We start from the raw sequence: 15,811 nt of genomic DNA, 5'->3' as shown, positions 1-15,811 counted from the left end.
TATGAATTATATTCTAACATCACCAATAATAGTAATAGTAAAAGCCGTACTTTTTATTTTAAAAGATGTGTTTTTTGATTTCTAAAACTTGTATTTTTTAGCAATGTTTATGACAAGATCCAGATACAATGATTCTCCAGCAATAGCATTCCTAACCTTCAGGTTTTGGTTTTAACATACTCATTTTCATAGAAAGATACCAGTCTTTTGGAGACTAGCTGATTCCAGGTCTGGAGTAGGGAAAATGCTTATGAATCTGGGACAGCTTGTTATGTCTGAAAGGAAGAAAGCATTCAAACACTATGGCTTCATGTCCAAAGAGTACAGAATCAACTGTGAAGGGTACCCAAGGGCCATATTTGGGACAATTTGAGAATCAAAAAGTAAATCGTCCTGGGCTAAAACACCCTGCATATTTAAAAAAATACCAAGTTGACATAAACAGAATACAAGGGACTTCTGGCTCTGGTGATAACAGCTAGTATTAAACTTAATCACCAGCTGGAAACAACTACAATACCTGTATACTTGTCCTTCAGGATACTTCCTGGCAGGGATCCTGTAGACTCAGACCCATGCTGCATACTATCCTCCTCACCAAATTGCTTGACTAAGGCCAAGACCTTGCTGGACTGTTCAGGGTCCCAGACCTCATCCATTCCAAATAATGCCTGGTGTTATCTACCAGCTGCTCCTAGACTACCGTCATGAGTCATGTCAACAGTATGTTGCTAACCCAACAGACAGTGGGTCCACCACTGCAGCAGCTGCTGTGGTAGCTCTTCCAGCCGTCAGTGTTCTTCCACAGTATAAATATGCTGTAGGAGTTGGTAATCCTCCACAATGTCTTAATGTAAAGCCACAGGTTACCATGCAGCAGCCTACTGTTAATGTACAAGGTCAGGAGACTGTGACTACTTTCATGTTAGCATCTGCTCCTCCTCAAGTACAAAAACAAATTTGTGTGAATGACTCCTTTTATTCGAGCCATGCACCCTACTTTTGCTGGTCAAAATCACCCATGTGTTTTTGGAGACTGATAATTCAGAACCTCTTCCTTCACAGGCTTGAAGCTCCAGAGTCTCTCTGATTTGAGGTTGCTGAAGTGTTGGTGTACTACAAGCCCACCAAGCAAAAAAGGCTGCCCAGGAAGTAATTAACTATGTCCTTGGAGCTCCAATTGTTTAAAATTGATTGCAGACCATGAATAGAAATGCATGCTTCACAAAAGAAAAATATCTAAACACTAAAAGCTTACATATTATGGGGGAAAATTGCTAAATATAAAATAGATGCAAAAGAGGAAAAGAAACTTTGAAGCTTATGTACTGAGCAAATGCCAGGTCTAGCAAACAATAATGCTGGATTACTTCCTGATTTAAACACACACACACAACTAGTACTATAAAAACTTTTTAAAAAAGATTTTAAAAAAAATTTGAGAGAGTGAGTTGAGCATAGAGGGAGACTTTGACTCCCTGCTGAGCAGAGAGCCTGACACAGAGCTCAATCCCAGGACCCTGAGATCATGACCGCTGCCGAGGGCAGATGCTTAACCAACTGAGCCACCCAGATGTCCCAAAACTAATGTTTTATAGATCCTGGGAAAAACAGTTTTCAGCAAAGTACAAAAATTTAAAGCATTCCTCTGATTTTATAAATCTTTACTGTGGAATATCTCAGCATGTCATTTGTTTTAAGTAACAGAATTGAAAACTGAGCAAGGAAATGTAATTTGGATTGTAATTTAATAAAAATTCCTTAAATAGTGAAAAAATATTAGTGAATAAACAAAGACATACTTGACAAATTTATAAGGAACAATGTTCTTGTGTTTGTTTAAATACTACGGACACTTAAATACTGTAAACATGGTTAACTGCTTGTAATTTTATTTTTTTACTGCTTGTAATTTTAAAATGACATTAATGAAGGTAATTTATGTTCAGTTAGCTAGCATACAGTATATCATTAGTTTTTGATGTAGTGCTCAAAGATTCATTAGTTGTGTATAACACCCGGTGCTCATCACAACACGTGCCCTCCTTAATATCCATCACCAGTTCCCCCCTCCCCTGACCTCCTTCCCTTCTGTAACCCTGTTTGTTTCCCGGAGTCCAGAATCTCATGGTTTGTCTCTGTCTTTGATTTCTTCCTGTTCAGTTTTCCCTCCCTTCTCTGTGGTCCTCCACTATTTTGTTCCACATATGAGTGAAACCATGGGATAATTGTCTTTCTCTGCTTATTTCACTTAGCATAAGCCCCTCCAGTTCCATCCATGTCGATGTAAATGGTGGGTAGTCATCTTTTCTGAAGGCTGAGTGATATTCCGTTGTATACATGAACCACATCTTCTTTATCCATTTATCTGTTGAAGGACATCGTGGCTTCTTCCACAGTTTGGTTGTTGTGGACATTGCTGCTATGAACATTGGGGTGAAGGTGCCCCTAATGAAGGTAATTAAAAAAATTTTTTTTATATAGAAAATCAAAAATTCAAAGTATTTGAATGCCTGCAACACTACTTTTTAAAAGTAGAGTGTTTTGGTCTAATGAACATATAAATATTAAATTTAATACTTAAGAAAAAACTATAAATCACAAAAAATGAGAATTTTTCCCTTGATTAAAAAACATACTTCCTCATTCTGAAAATGATTTATTATAACTTTATCTTTTATTAAGATCAATTTTCTATTTTAAAATTTAATTCTCTTGTAAATGTAAAATACTACCTTGTGAATGTAAATATTTTTTCATTTACATATTAGTAAAAAATGATATGCCCCCATGATTTAAACATTAGTCAAAACACTGGGGCAGTTTAGAATTTTAAATTTTTAGAATTTTAAATTTTTAGAATTTTAGTACTAGAATTAAAATAGTTGAAAATGAGGCATAGTATTGACGCTGAGTTGTAAGAATGTAGAAGAAAATGCTTCTAGAACAGCAGCGATTTTATCTCCTCCCAGAGTTATCCAGGTGTGTGTGTAAACTTTTGACAGTTTTAGTGTTATATTTTGTGAAAGGTCCCAGTATATACATATATAGTTTTGGTTGCCTTAAATTATAGTTGCTTCACTTTGCAAATTTATGTGTAAATTTTACATTCTTTGCTATTTTAGTATTTTACTTACATGGAAGAGGGAAGAGGAAACCAAGTAATGTTTAATTCCTGAATTTGGCTTTTGCCAAAGAAGTCTGAATGACGTTAAGAAGCCATCCACTAAGGCTATTTGAGAAAATTTTACATGACCCTTCCAACTTTTTTTTTTTTTAAAGGTTTTATTTATTTATTTGACAGAGAGAAAGATCACAAGTAGGCAGAGAGGCAGGCGGTGGGGGGTGGGGGTGGGGTGGGAGCAGATTCCCCGCCGAGCGGAGAGCCCGATGCAGGGCTCGATCCCAGGACCCTGAGATCATGAGCCAAAGGCAGAGGCTTAACCCACTGAGCCACCCAGGCGCCCCTGACCCTTCCAACTTTAAAATAATCTTGAAATAAACTGAAAATTGCATTTTCCTTGTGATTGGTTCTATATAAGCATAGCAGATTTAATCTGCTAGAATTGAAAGGAGATTCTATATTACTGAGGAAAAGAAAATCTCACATGGACAAGTCTATTAATCCTTCATTTCTGCAGGCTGACTTTAACTCCTCATTTTATACTTACTGAAAAATCATGGTTTATTTCCATTTGTGATTTAATTTTAAATCTATAAATAAATACTTCACATAATATTTCATTTAAAAACTATTAAACTTGTCATTTTAAGGGTACTGAAGAAATAAATAAGTCTAATTTTGGTTCTTTTATTTAATATACCATTCATTCAGATAGTCACAAAAAACAGAATTCGAAATCCATTTTGTTGACCCACTTATTCTTGGCATTTTTTCCCCTTTTCTGGTGATCTTTTTAACTAAATTACTAAACAGGTGATGAGTTCTACTTCTCCTGTATGGAGGTTTAGAATATCTTATCTTTCTGTCATTGGGTTAATTTAATTTTTTATTACACCAAGTTTGTAATGTGACAGTAGATTCAGCCTAATGGATTACTTTAAACTTTCCTAGAATATTTACAGATTTACTTTGTTCTTGAAATACATAAATACTATTGGGCATTCTATTTACATTGTTTTATTAAATTAACCTTGGAGTAAAAAATTATAGGAAAGCTCTGTAATGAAACCACATATTTATTAAATCCTTGGTACTATGTACAATCTCCACATATTTGTATGTTTTAATTTTTCTCTCATGTAAGATAATATATTAAAAGAAGAAGGCACATAAACTTTTTAATGAAGTTCCATCTCTGTCAGTTCCATACTGATGCTGTTTGGATCATGGCGTGTAAGTACTTTGGGTCCCAGTATGCCAATAATTAGAGCTCCATTTGGAGCTGTGATCAAGATGGCTAAAAATGCCACTGTCATCACATCCTTCGAATATGGTTCCAAGTGGGGTGCGCTGATTCTTGCTGTTTCTAGAGCCAGAGGACCTAATACAGCCTGCATTTAGAGGGTAAAAAGATAAAGAAAAGTGTTAAATAGCTAATATATGACAAAAGTTAATGGCCCTGTTAAAATAAACAAAACCTAGTAGTAGGCCATCAGAAAAGAGACAAGCCTTAAAGTGCGGAGGAATTATTAGGAATTACTCATCAATTCTATGTTCTTCCTAGGAAATATATCTGGATGAAAAGTGAAATATTGACAAATCATTGTGCATGCATTTTGGGGTCGATTTATATTTTTATCATCTCAGCTTTCTCCTGTTTAAATATCTTTTTTTTGGAGTGCTCACATTACTCTCAGAACCTCAGGAGTTCTAGCTAAAGCAGGATTTTGCTTATTTGCCTTTACCACAGATGATAAAGTTCTTGGATATAATAAGACAACACAAAATACTAGGGTTTCTTATGGTTCTCTAGGATTTTGTTGCTTATGTTCTTGTCTTCCTACTTGGGAGGCAGTGTGTCCAGTAAAACTGGCAAGAGGTTTGGAATCTACAAAGTGGACAGGGCAGATTAGGAAGTAACTTGCCTAATGTTTTAAGTAAGTAACATGATATTCAAAACACTCAGGCTGGTCCCATCAACCTGCAAAAGCAGGTTGGAAAACCAACCATGGCATAGTAAGAATTTTGTTGTACAAGAACTCACAAATTTCTGTTTTGGAGTAACAGTGGAAAAAAGAATCTCCAGAAATCAAGACATTATACTGCCAGGTTAAAAAGTCTAACGATAAGTAGTAATACCTCTTTGTAGGAGCAGACTAACTAACATTTAATCAGAGGGCAAAACTATAAGATCTCCCTATTCATTCATTCATTCATTCATTCATTCATCATTCATTATTCATTCTTGTAGGTATGCTGTGCTTACTAATTGTGTACCCCCTGCATGCCAGGCAGTATATTAAGTACTAAGAGAAAATTAATGAAAGAAAATACTGTTCCTGTCTTTCCCAGATAGTCTGGTGAGGAGATTTAGTCATTAATTAAAATCATATAAATTAAATGCATAATTAAAAATAATATATGTGCATTCATATATGGTGGAGTGGGTGACAAGGGTAGGAAAGATATATTTTTAAAATAATCAATGTGTCTCGGGGCATCTGGGTGGCTCAGTCGTTAAGCGTCTGCCTTCAGCTCAGATCATGATCCCAGGGTCCTGGGATTGAGCCCGGCACTGGGCTCCCTGCTAGGCGGGAAGCCTGCTGCTTCCTCTCCCACTCCCCCTTCTTGTATTCCCTCTCTCACTGTCTCTCTCTGTGTCAAATAAATAGATAAAATCTTTAAAAGAAAAAAAAAAAAAGAATGTGTCTCCACTTTAAAGTCATTACATTTATCACTGTAATATTCAGCAAAATGTAAACATTCCAGTATCCAGATATATTCTTATATTTTGGGAAAACAGAAAAAAAATGTTTCAGAAGTTTAGGAAGTATTTGTCATTAAAGGTACACTTTTCAACTTCAGAAGAATTGCTTTTAAAACAGATTTTGAAAAAGATTACATTATTTTCAGTAAGTAGTTATGCTCAATCAAATATTTTAAAAGTAAGGCTAATAATGTACATTTTGTAATTAAGGTAACATTTCACTTGGAATTTAAAAAAATCATTAACATTAAAAATTATTAACATGACTTAATACGTTCTTACCTGGACCGTAGCTTTGGGCATCCACGATAAAGCGATAAATATTTTCTCCTTAAAATTGAAGCCAGCAAAACACATCAATACAAATGTAAAAGAAATTCGAATCAATAATGCCAAACTCACGGTAGCAACACAAATGCCTACAACAGTTAAAAAAAAAAACATAAACAACTAAATATTTGGAAAAAGTGGTTCTTTATGTCTAGAAAAAGTGCAAGAGATTATCTTATGGTGGAGGAACCATGAAAGATAAGATATATTTATTTAATTCTGAGCTAATAGACTTTCAACTTTCCCTACAAACGAAAGTATTCAAAAGCTGCTGATGGTATGTAATATTTTCTGTCAGAAAAGAATTTCAAACTGCATTTCCTCAGATCACTCAGGGAAGGTATTCAGAGCTGGCTTTGGTAACGAAGAGCATACGAGGTAACAGAAGAGCAAATGTATGTTATTAACTGTATCAACATGAGTTTCTGAAGAAGGTTCTTATAGCATTCAAGACATATTGTAAACAAAATAAAAAAGTTATTCATTGTTTGCTTAAATATTTTCAAAGCTCATATTTTTTGTGCCTGCAATTATTCTTACCAATAGCATTTGATTTAAGAGATGCAACAGATACTTCTGATCCAACCAAACCAAAAAGAAGGGGTTGAAAAATATGCCATGTAGTTTTAATAATTCTTTGGACTCTAATCTGTAGGAAAGAATAATGTATTTTTAGTTATTGTGTTTAGTTATTGTGACACAAAATAATTGCTTTTTAGAAATTAAAGTCTCTCAACATTTAATAAACTTAAGATATTTTATTTGTAGAAGAAATGTTAAAGCTTAAAAATTGAATAAGTTAATTCTTTTATTCAAACACTTGAGTAGAATTTGGTTTAAAAAAATCTACAGGGGCGCCTGGGTGGCTCAGTGGGTTAAAGCCTCTGCCTTCAGCTCAGGTCATGGTCCCAGGGTCCTGGGATAGAGCCCCGCATCAGGCTCTCTGCTCAGCAGAGAGCCTGTTTCCTCCTCTCTCTCTGCCTGCCTCCTCTACCTACTTGTGATCTCTGTCTGTCAAATAAAGAAATAAATAATTTTAAAAAAATCTACAAAGCTTATGGCAGAATTATTTACAATAGTCAAGACATGGAAGCAGCCCAGCTGTCCGTTGATTGGTGAACGGATAAAGAACATGTCGTATGTGTGTGTACACACACACACACACACACACAGGAATAATATTCAACAGTAAAAAAGAATGAAATCTTGTAATTTGCAACAATATAGACGGGGCCAGCAAGTATAATGCTAAGTGACATAAATCAAAGAAGGGCAAATACCATAAGATTTCACTCATGTGGAAAGAGGGAAAAAACAGAAAGAGAGAGAAAAACCAAGAAACAAGTTCTATTTTTTTTAAAGGTTTTATTTATTTATTTGACAGACAGAGATCACAAGTAGGTGGGGAAGTAGGCAGAGAGAGAGAAAAGAGGAATCAGGCTCCCTGCTGAGCAGAGAGCCTGATGTGGGGCTTGATCCCAGGGCCCTGGAATCATGACCTGAGACAAAGGCAGAGGCTCTAACCCACTGAGCCACCCAGGCACCCCTCCCCTAGAAACAGGTTCTTAATGATGGAGAATAAACTGATGGTTCCAAGACGGGAGGTAGGTGAGGGGAAGGGTGAAACAGGTAAAGGGGATTCAGGAGTGTACTTGCTGTGATGATAACTGGCTAGTGTATGGAAGTGCTGAAACACAGTATTGTACACCTGATACACATATAACAACTGCATGTTAATTTACTGGAATTAAAATTAAAAACTTAAAAAAAGAAGTAAAATAAAAATTAATGGTTCTTGAAACCAGAAAAAAAGTCTATAAAGCTAATCAATAAAAATATTATTTGGTAATTTTGTCAGTAAACAAATAAGGTCTTCGGAGTTCCAGACATGTTTGAATGGTTTAATAACAATTCTAGCTTTTGTTTATAAGGTAATGGAACAGAGACAGAACTAGAACTACATCATGCCTGATGAGCACATACTCAATATTATGCAACCATTTCAGCTCTCAAAAGGGAGTTGAGAAGACCTCCACTAATAATTGTCTTGGAAACCAATCCCATGAAAGTTAATCTTGATATGTCCTAAACTACCAGGCAAAAAATGTCAGTAATGTTAGGCCTGCTTCTGAAGGACCCATGTTGAAAACTTCAATTTTATTTTTTCTTTAAAACCAAACCAAAACCATAAATAGACTCTTAATTTGGTTGCCTGCCTGGCTCTCCTTTCTGAGAATGAACCTCTTCCAATGCTACTTCCTTGATTAGGTGGTTACAACAAAGTCCCCAGTTGATGTAACAGTACTCTGGCTCTTCTCAAGGAATATGGATGAAGAGATTTTAGTTTCAGTCTGGGCTTATCTTATTTTATTTTTTTATTTTATTTGTTTGACAGGCAGAGATCACAAGTGGGTGGAGAGGCAGGCAGAGAGAGGAGGAAGCAGGCTCCCCGCTGAGCAGAGAGCCGGATGGGGGCCTCGATCCCAGCACCCTGGGATCATGACCTAAGCCGAAGGCAGAGGCTTTAACCCACTGAGCCACCCAGGCGCCCTGGACTTATCTTTTTTTAAAGAAGAGATATAAAACTGTGATATCCTTTGTTTGGGGTATAAACTACGTTTGTAATTATTTCCCTTACGACTGGGTTTTCTAATTTATAAAAGTAAAGTTAAAAAAAAGAAAAAAAAAACAAAGAAAAAACAATCTTACTCTTTCTTCATGGTGGCACATTATCCCATTTATTTCTTTTAATTTTTTAAATAAAGGCTTTATTCATTTTTGAGAGAGAGAGCATGAGCTGGGAGGGGGGCAGTGGTGGATACAGAGGGAGAGGGAGAATAGACTCCCTCTGCCCGCTGAGCAGGGCTGAAGACCCAGGGCTCCATTCCAGGATCCCGAGGTTATGACCCAAGCTGAAGGCAGACACTTAACTGACTGAGACACCCAGGTGTCTCAGGTGAAATTTAGTAGTTTTCATTTTATTTAATTGTAATTTATTACTGACCATTTAATTTTTTTTAACAATTGTGATTTTATTGGAATACTAAACAAAACACTAATATAATTTTTGGGTTGGGAAATTCTCAAGCTGATTTTAAAATTTATCTAAGAAAGCATTTGTGCAGGAACAGTCAAGAAATACTTTAAAAATAAGTACAAAGAGAGGGATCTTCCATATTAGATTTTGAGACATAAAATGACAGATTTAAAATAGAGTGGTACTGGCACAGGACTAGATAGGTAGGATTAAATAGATTCCAGCAATGAATATATATATATATACATATATATATATTTAGCTCATGTTAAAAGAGGCTCTTAAAATCACTGAATAAATAATGGATTAGTCATAAATAATTTAGTAAAAAATGACTACCCAGTTTATATGCATATATATATATTATATGTATGTGTATACATGTTTATGAACACATACATATCCTTATCTCACAGCATTTACAAAAATAAATTCCAGATGAATTAAAGAACTAAATGCAAAAATAAAACAAACAAAAACTACGAAAGAATTAGGTGATACTATAGAAAACATTATGGTTATAATCTTATAATCTTGGGTGATGATATCCTTCTTAAACAAGATACAGAATTCAAAACAAAAAAGAAAAATACTTCTGACTACAAGTAATTTTACTTTAACACAAAAGACATCATAAACAAAGTTAAAAATAAGCAAAAATTATATGCAATATATACATAACAAATGATTAGTAGCACTAATATATAGGAAAACTATAGAAACAAAAGGCAAATCAACCAATTAAAAACCAGGCAAAGATGAACAGGTAGTTAAAAAAGAATATATGAAGAGAAGATTACTGCACTATTGATCAGAGAAATATAAATGAAGAATAATAATGCTATATCATTTCTTACCCATCAGATGCTTAAAATCTTTGAAAAGATAATTTTGCAGTACCCCTCAAAATAGAAACATTCCATTTCTAAATTCAGCAATTACATATCTAGGAATCTGTTTTACAGAAGCACTTTCACATTAGCAAAAAAATACATGAACAGGATTGTTCATGGCTTCACATTAGTAATAACAAAAATGGAAAGGATCTAAATGTCTACAAATGGAGAACTGATTAAAGAGATGATTGATTCTGGGAAGGGGGTCTGATATTTGGGAGTGGTAAGGGAAAAGAAGTCTTTTACATTTTGTTCTATATGTGGGCTTTTTGTATTGTTCTAATCTTTTATGAGCATTTTCATGGATTAACTGTATAACTATTATTTTAATGAATAAAATAATTAAATCAATAAAAGTTCTATAATCACATTGCATAAAAATTGAGAAAAAGAAAGCAGCCTGATTGTTAACTCAACTTCTGATTGCATTTTAGTGTATTTCCAGGTCCTTTTCCTAAATATCTTATTTCCTCGATTGATTTATACACATCCTTGAAGACACAAATTTCTGGAACATCTTCCAACTAGAATGAAGAGATTTCCTAAACATCTATTATGGATGTAAAAAAGTGCGGTTATTTTATCTTAAAAAGTGGTGTATTAAAAATAGTCACCTTTTCTGTGGACCAGTTCATCCCTGCAACAAAAGTTAATGCTAGTGTGCATAGTCCTCCAGCTGCATGTAAACCAATACGCTGGCTGCCCAAGACAGCAGTAAGAGACATACTCAAAATAAAGAAAGCTCTCTTCACTGGACGTCTTGTCTAGAATTAGATAGATATTTAGAAATTAATTTACATTTAATATATAAAACAATATTTATATCTTGTACCATGTATTATTCACTCTTTGGTATCATGGCTCTAGATGTTATATTAAATAGTGTCTAAAATTTTTATTTCTTCCTCACTAAATATTTTAGCAGACCAAGTGAAAAAATCTACAATTATTAAGTTTTATCTTCTGCCACATCTCTCATACTAATGTTAGTAAAATGGGTATAGTACCTCAGCTATAAGTGAAGAAGGAAGGAAAGAGACCCATATAAACAAAGTAAACTGTATAAACTGTAGTTCCTGTAGCATATACATATACATATTGTAGTTCCTATAACATATCCAGTTAAAAAATAAAGTTTTGAATATCTCTTTGGCTGAGATAGCTGTTAAAGATAAGATGGAAGTTACAGAAATACAAGAGTAATAGCATATCCTTTAGGGGAGGAAAGGGTTGACAAGGTTGCCTTAGTCAAAGGCAGTGGGAGTAAATTTAAGTCAGAAAATATGCAGAGATAAATGGCAATCTACTTTCCAAAAAATGTTCAGGGGAAAATTTGAGTGGCAAAACATTAGGGAAAATTGCCAGTGGTCAGGAGGCAATTTAATGAATATAGGGCTGGGGTGGAATGGAGAAGGTACTCTGGTTTAAGTACAGTTTTCTTTTTAAAAATTTCTTATTTTTTTAAAAGATTTTAAAAAATTTATATATTTGACAGAGAGAGAGAGTGAAAGAAGGAACACAGTCAGGGGGTGGGGGAGGGAGAAGCAGACTCCCTGATGAGCAAGGGAGCTGGATGTGGGGCTTGATCCCATCATGACAGGAGCCAAAGGCAGACACTTAACCAACTGAAACACCCAGGAGCCCTAAGGACATTTTCTGATACTCTTATTTGTTGAATCAGGAAGCAGAGACTTCAATCAAGGCCGTTGGCCTGCATCAATCACAAATGTGCTCCATTTTAAGCAGAGAGTAGCATGATGGGCTATTTTGGTGAAAGAGAATTAAATACTACATTTAAAAGCTCATGGATCCTCTAGAAATTTCAATTTTTGAAAGAAATGTCTAATACTATACTTCTAAAAAATAGATTAACTTTTCATTTACCTGATCTCCACTGGGAAAATACTGAACAAACATTCCCAGAACAGCTCCTGCCAGCATGCCAATAAGTACGTCCCGAAAAGAGGCAAGGACATTATTAAGTATAGTATCTGTAAGGGCACACAATAAGGGACACATCTCATAGAGTAATTATTTTCACATACCTAACATATCAGAAGATCAAGTCTAGGTGGTTCATAGAGAAAAGCATATATCTTCTAGAACAAATATGCAAAAATGGGCCTTTAATATTCATATACTTGATAACATAAAGATCTATTTGATACATTATGTACCCTCAAATAATTTAATAAATACACACAAGTTAGAAATGTTCATTGAAAATGTAGGCCAAGGGGGCGCCTGAGTGGCGCAGTGGGTTAAAGCCTCTGCCTTCGGCTTGGGTCGTGATCCCAGGGTCCTGGGATCGAGCCCCACATCGAGCTCTCTGCTCAGCAGGGAGCCTGTTTCCTCCTCTCTCTCTGCCTGCCTCTCTGCCTACTTGTGATTTCCATCTGTCAAATAAATAAAATCTTAAAAAAAAAAAAAAAAGAAAAGAAAATGTAGACCAGGAAACAAGGAAATAATAAGCCACAGTGTGCTCCCTTATAAACACAACTTTAAAGACCCGCTGAGGTGGAAGAATGGACAGACGCTGGACAAAGGAGCACCTCTGGCACCTTGCACATGTCTGGTAATGTTTCCTTCTCTGATACCCTGTTATGACAAAGAACAAATGACTTAAACATACAAAGAAAAATCTAACAACAAGAGAAAAAAAAAAGATTTACTACAGGGTCAACCCTAGGAATATTTGAGTCAGCAGTAAATTGAGTTTCCAACATATTTTTATGTACCTGTATCTGTAGTTCAGAGTAAAAAATTTTAAAAATCCCACGTCACACTAAAAAATTGTTATGCTATGGGTATTTTAGCTCAATGAAGTGTGTAAATACATATATTTTAGAAATGTTTTTCCATGAAAAAATAATAGAAATGCAGGATGACAATAGCAAGATGGTAGAATGGGAAGCCCCAGAACCTTGATCCCCCAGAGAGGCATTAAATTAACAATAGATACAGTCCAAAAGCCTTAAAAGAACCCCACAAACTAATTAAGAAGTTGCAGCAAGAGAAAAATGATGCATCATGTACAAGGAAGCTTCTATAAAATTATCAGAGGATTTCAGAGCAGAAACCTTACAGACCAGAAGGTGGTGTGAAGGTAATTCAAAGTGTTGAAAGGAAAATAACTGTCAATGAAGAGTACTATCCTACAAGATTAACTTTCAAAGTGAAGGAAAAATTAAGACTCAGATAAACAAAAACTGAAGGAGTTCATTACCACTGTACCTGCCTTATGAGAAACATTAAAGGATATCCTTCAAGTAGAAGTAGAAAGATGTTAGCAACACAAAAGCACACAAATATAAATCTTTGGTAAAAGTAAATACATAGATGAATTCAGAATCCTGTAATACTGTAATGGTGGTGACTAAATCACTTTCAATTCTGTTACAGAATTTAAGCTAGAGACATAAAAATAACTATAAGATTGTATTAATAGAGATGCCTGGGTGGCTCAGTTTGTTAAGCATCTGCCATCAGCTCAGATTAAGATCCCAGGCTCCTGGGATGGAGTCCACATTGCGCTCCTTGCTCAGCAGGGAGTTTCCCTTTCCCTCAACCTGCCTTGTGCTCTCTCACTCTGAAAAATAAAATCTTAAAAAAAAAAAAAAGACAGTATTTAAAAAATCTTTTAAAAAATTTTTTATAAACATATAATATATTTTTATCCCCAGGGGTACAGGTCTGTGAATCACCAGGTTTATACACTTCACAGCACTCACCACAGCACATACCCTCCCCAATGTCCATAACCCAACCACCCTCCTCCTACCCCACTACCCCCCTCCCCACAACCCTCAATTTTTTTTGTGAGATTAAGAGTCTCTTATGGTTTGTCTCCCTCCCGATTCCATCTTATTTCATTTATTCTTTTCCCAAACCCCCCACGTTGCATCTCCACTTCCTCATATCAGGGAGATCATATGATAGTTGTCTTTCTCCGATTAACTTATTTCGCTAAGTATAATACCCTCTAGCTCCATCCACGTCATTGCAATTGGCAAGATTTCATTTCTAAAAAAGACTGTATTAATAGATAGACGACCTGGATAACAAAGGAAAGAGGTGAGATGTAAAGGATTAGAATTTTTATATGTGAGTGAAAGTAAATTATCACTTCAAGTTTTATAACTATGGATGGAAAAAGAGAGTCCATGCAAATGATCACCAAAAGGCAGCAGGGTGGTCACACTTATATAAGACAACATAGAATTTAAGTAAATACAAGTAAGTCATAAGAGATAAAGAAGGACATCATACAATGATAAAAAGGCCAACGGATCCAGAAGATAGGATTAGGTCTCTGTATCTATCATATTCCAAAATATAGATGTACTGAAGATCTATGTAAAAAAAATAAAACCTTAAAAGTCCTTAACATTTAAAAAAATAATATTTGAGAGAAAAAAAATATTTATTTGAGAGAGAGAGAGAGCATGAGAGGGGGTAGGGGCAGAGGAGAAACAGACTCTCTCTGATGAGTAGTGAACAGAACCCTGGGATCATGACCTGAGTCAAATGCAGACCCTGTTATGTGCCCCCAAAGTCCTTAACATTTTAAGTGACTGTATACATGGTCACGAGTAAAGAGAATTATCTAAGCATGCAGCTGCTTTCGGTTTTTTACTTTTTCTGTCCTTCACAAATTAGGTTTGATCTTCTGTAGCATGTTCCATAGTACCCTACACTATGTACTATTCATCACATTTTGTAATTATTTGTTTAACACAAATTCCTTGAGAACATGAACCATATGGTCTTCTTTTCTAGGTAACTAGTGTAGAATAGCACTTAAAAATGTGGGTCTAGGGTCAGAATGCCAGATTGCATCTTGGCTTCCCTACTTTTTGGATCTGTGACTTTTAGCAAGTTATTGAACCCCTGTTTCTTAGTTTCCTATTCTGTAAAATGAATATCATACTGTGGGGTGACTATGAAATGACTGGAAATAGCTATGGAACTTGGAGCAAGCACCAAGCAATTATAAAAGCTAGTATTGTAGTTCACTGTTTATCCTCAGTGTTTGGCACAGTTGTTGACACAATGGAAGAGGAACATAAAAATATTTTTAAAAAGAATTATTGATGAATGAAGGAAAGGATTGTCACATTTGACAATAAAAATTTGAAAAATCTGAATTGCAAAAAAAGATAAAAGAGAAATTATAAATGTAGAAAACTATAGGACTTAAAACAAGGTTATCATTCCTATTTTTATGCTGAATCTTAACAAAAAAGAACAAAAGATGAACAATGGCTATAAGATAAGCAAAAGGTTTCAAGAAAAACAATTTATAAAACATTCTAGGATGCCAATAGTCAATAAATGTGAACATTTAAAAATATCACTAGTATCATTAAAAATATTTAAAGAGGCTTCACCTTTCACCTATCAAATTAACAAAGATATAAAAAACTAATGATACTGAGTTTTGAAGAAGGTGAAGAGAAACTGGCAAGTTTTTACACCCTGGTAGGCCATAAGTCGAAAAACTTAAAACTTTTTTTTAAAAATAAAATGTCTTGGGACACCTGGGTGGCTTAGTTGGTTAAGCAACTGCCTTTGACTCAGGTCATGATCCCAGCGTCCTAGAATCAAGCCCTGCATTGGGCTCTCTGCTTGGCAGGGAGCCTGCTTCCTCCTCTCTC

At 35.1% G+C, this 15,811-nt stretch overlaps 1 protein-coding gene and 1 pseudogene across 3 annotated transcripts in view; one reads left to right on the top strand and one right to left on the bottom strand.

Annotated features, from left to right (window-relative positions):
* The first annotated feature begins 244 nt into the window (after window positions 1-244).
* Window positions 245-1,390, top strand: LOC131824013 (polyadenylate-binding protein 1-like; annotated as a pseudogene).
* A 2,792-nt stretch (window positions 1,391-4,182) lies between these two features.
* Window positions 4,183-15,811, bottom strand: part of SLC9B1 (solute carrier family 9 member B1) — a 66,546-nt gene continuing 54,917 nt past the window's right edge. For all 3 annotated transcript variants that reach the window (XM_059171868.1, XM_059171859.1, XM_059171850.1), the window contains 5 exons: window positions 12,039-12,145; window positions 10,769-10,918; window positions 6,762-6,870; window positions 6,174-6,310; window positions 4,183-4,515 (listed from right to left, as the gene is read on the bottom strand). In XM_059171868.1, coding sequence (XP_059027851.1) covers window positions 4,303-4,515; window positions 6,174-6,310; window positions 6,762-6,870; window positions 10,769-10,918; window positions 12,039-12,145 — 716 coding nt within the window. In that variant the 3' untranslated portion in view covers window positions 4,183-4,302. The remainder of the gene's footprint in view (window positions 4,516-6,173; window positions 6,311-6,761; window positions 6,871-10,768; window positions 10,919-12,038; window positions 12,146-15,811) is intronic.

This window comes from Mustela lutreola, chromosome 1 (genome assembly GCF_030435805.1).
Source record: "Mustela lutreola isolate mMusLut2 chromosome 1, mMusLut2.pri, whole genome shotgun sequence".
NCBI lineage: Eukaryota > Metazoa > Chordata > Mammalia > Carnivora > Mustelidae > Mustela > Mustela lutreola.
This window is presented reverse-complemented; position numbering and strand designations above follow the sequence as displayed.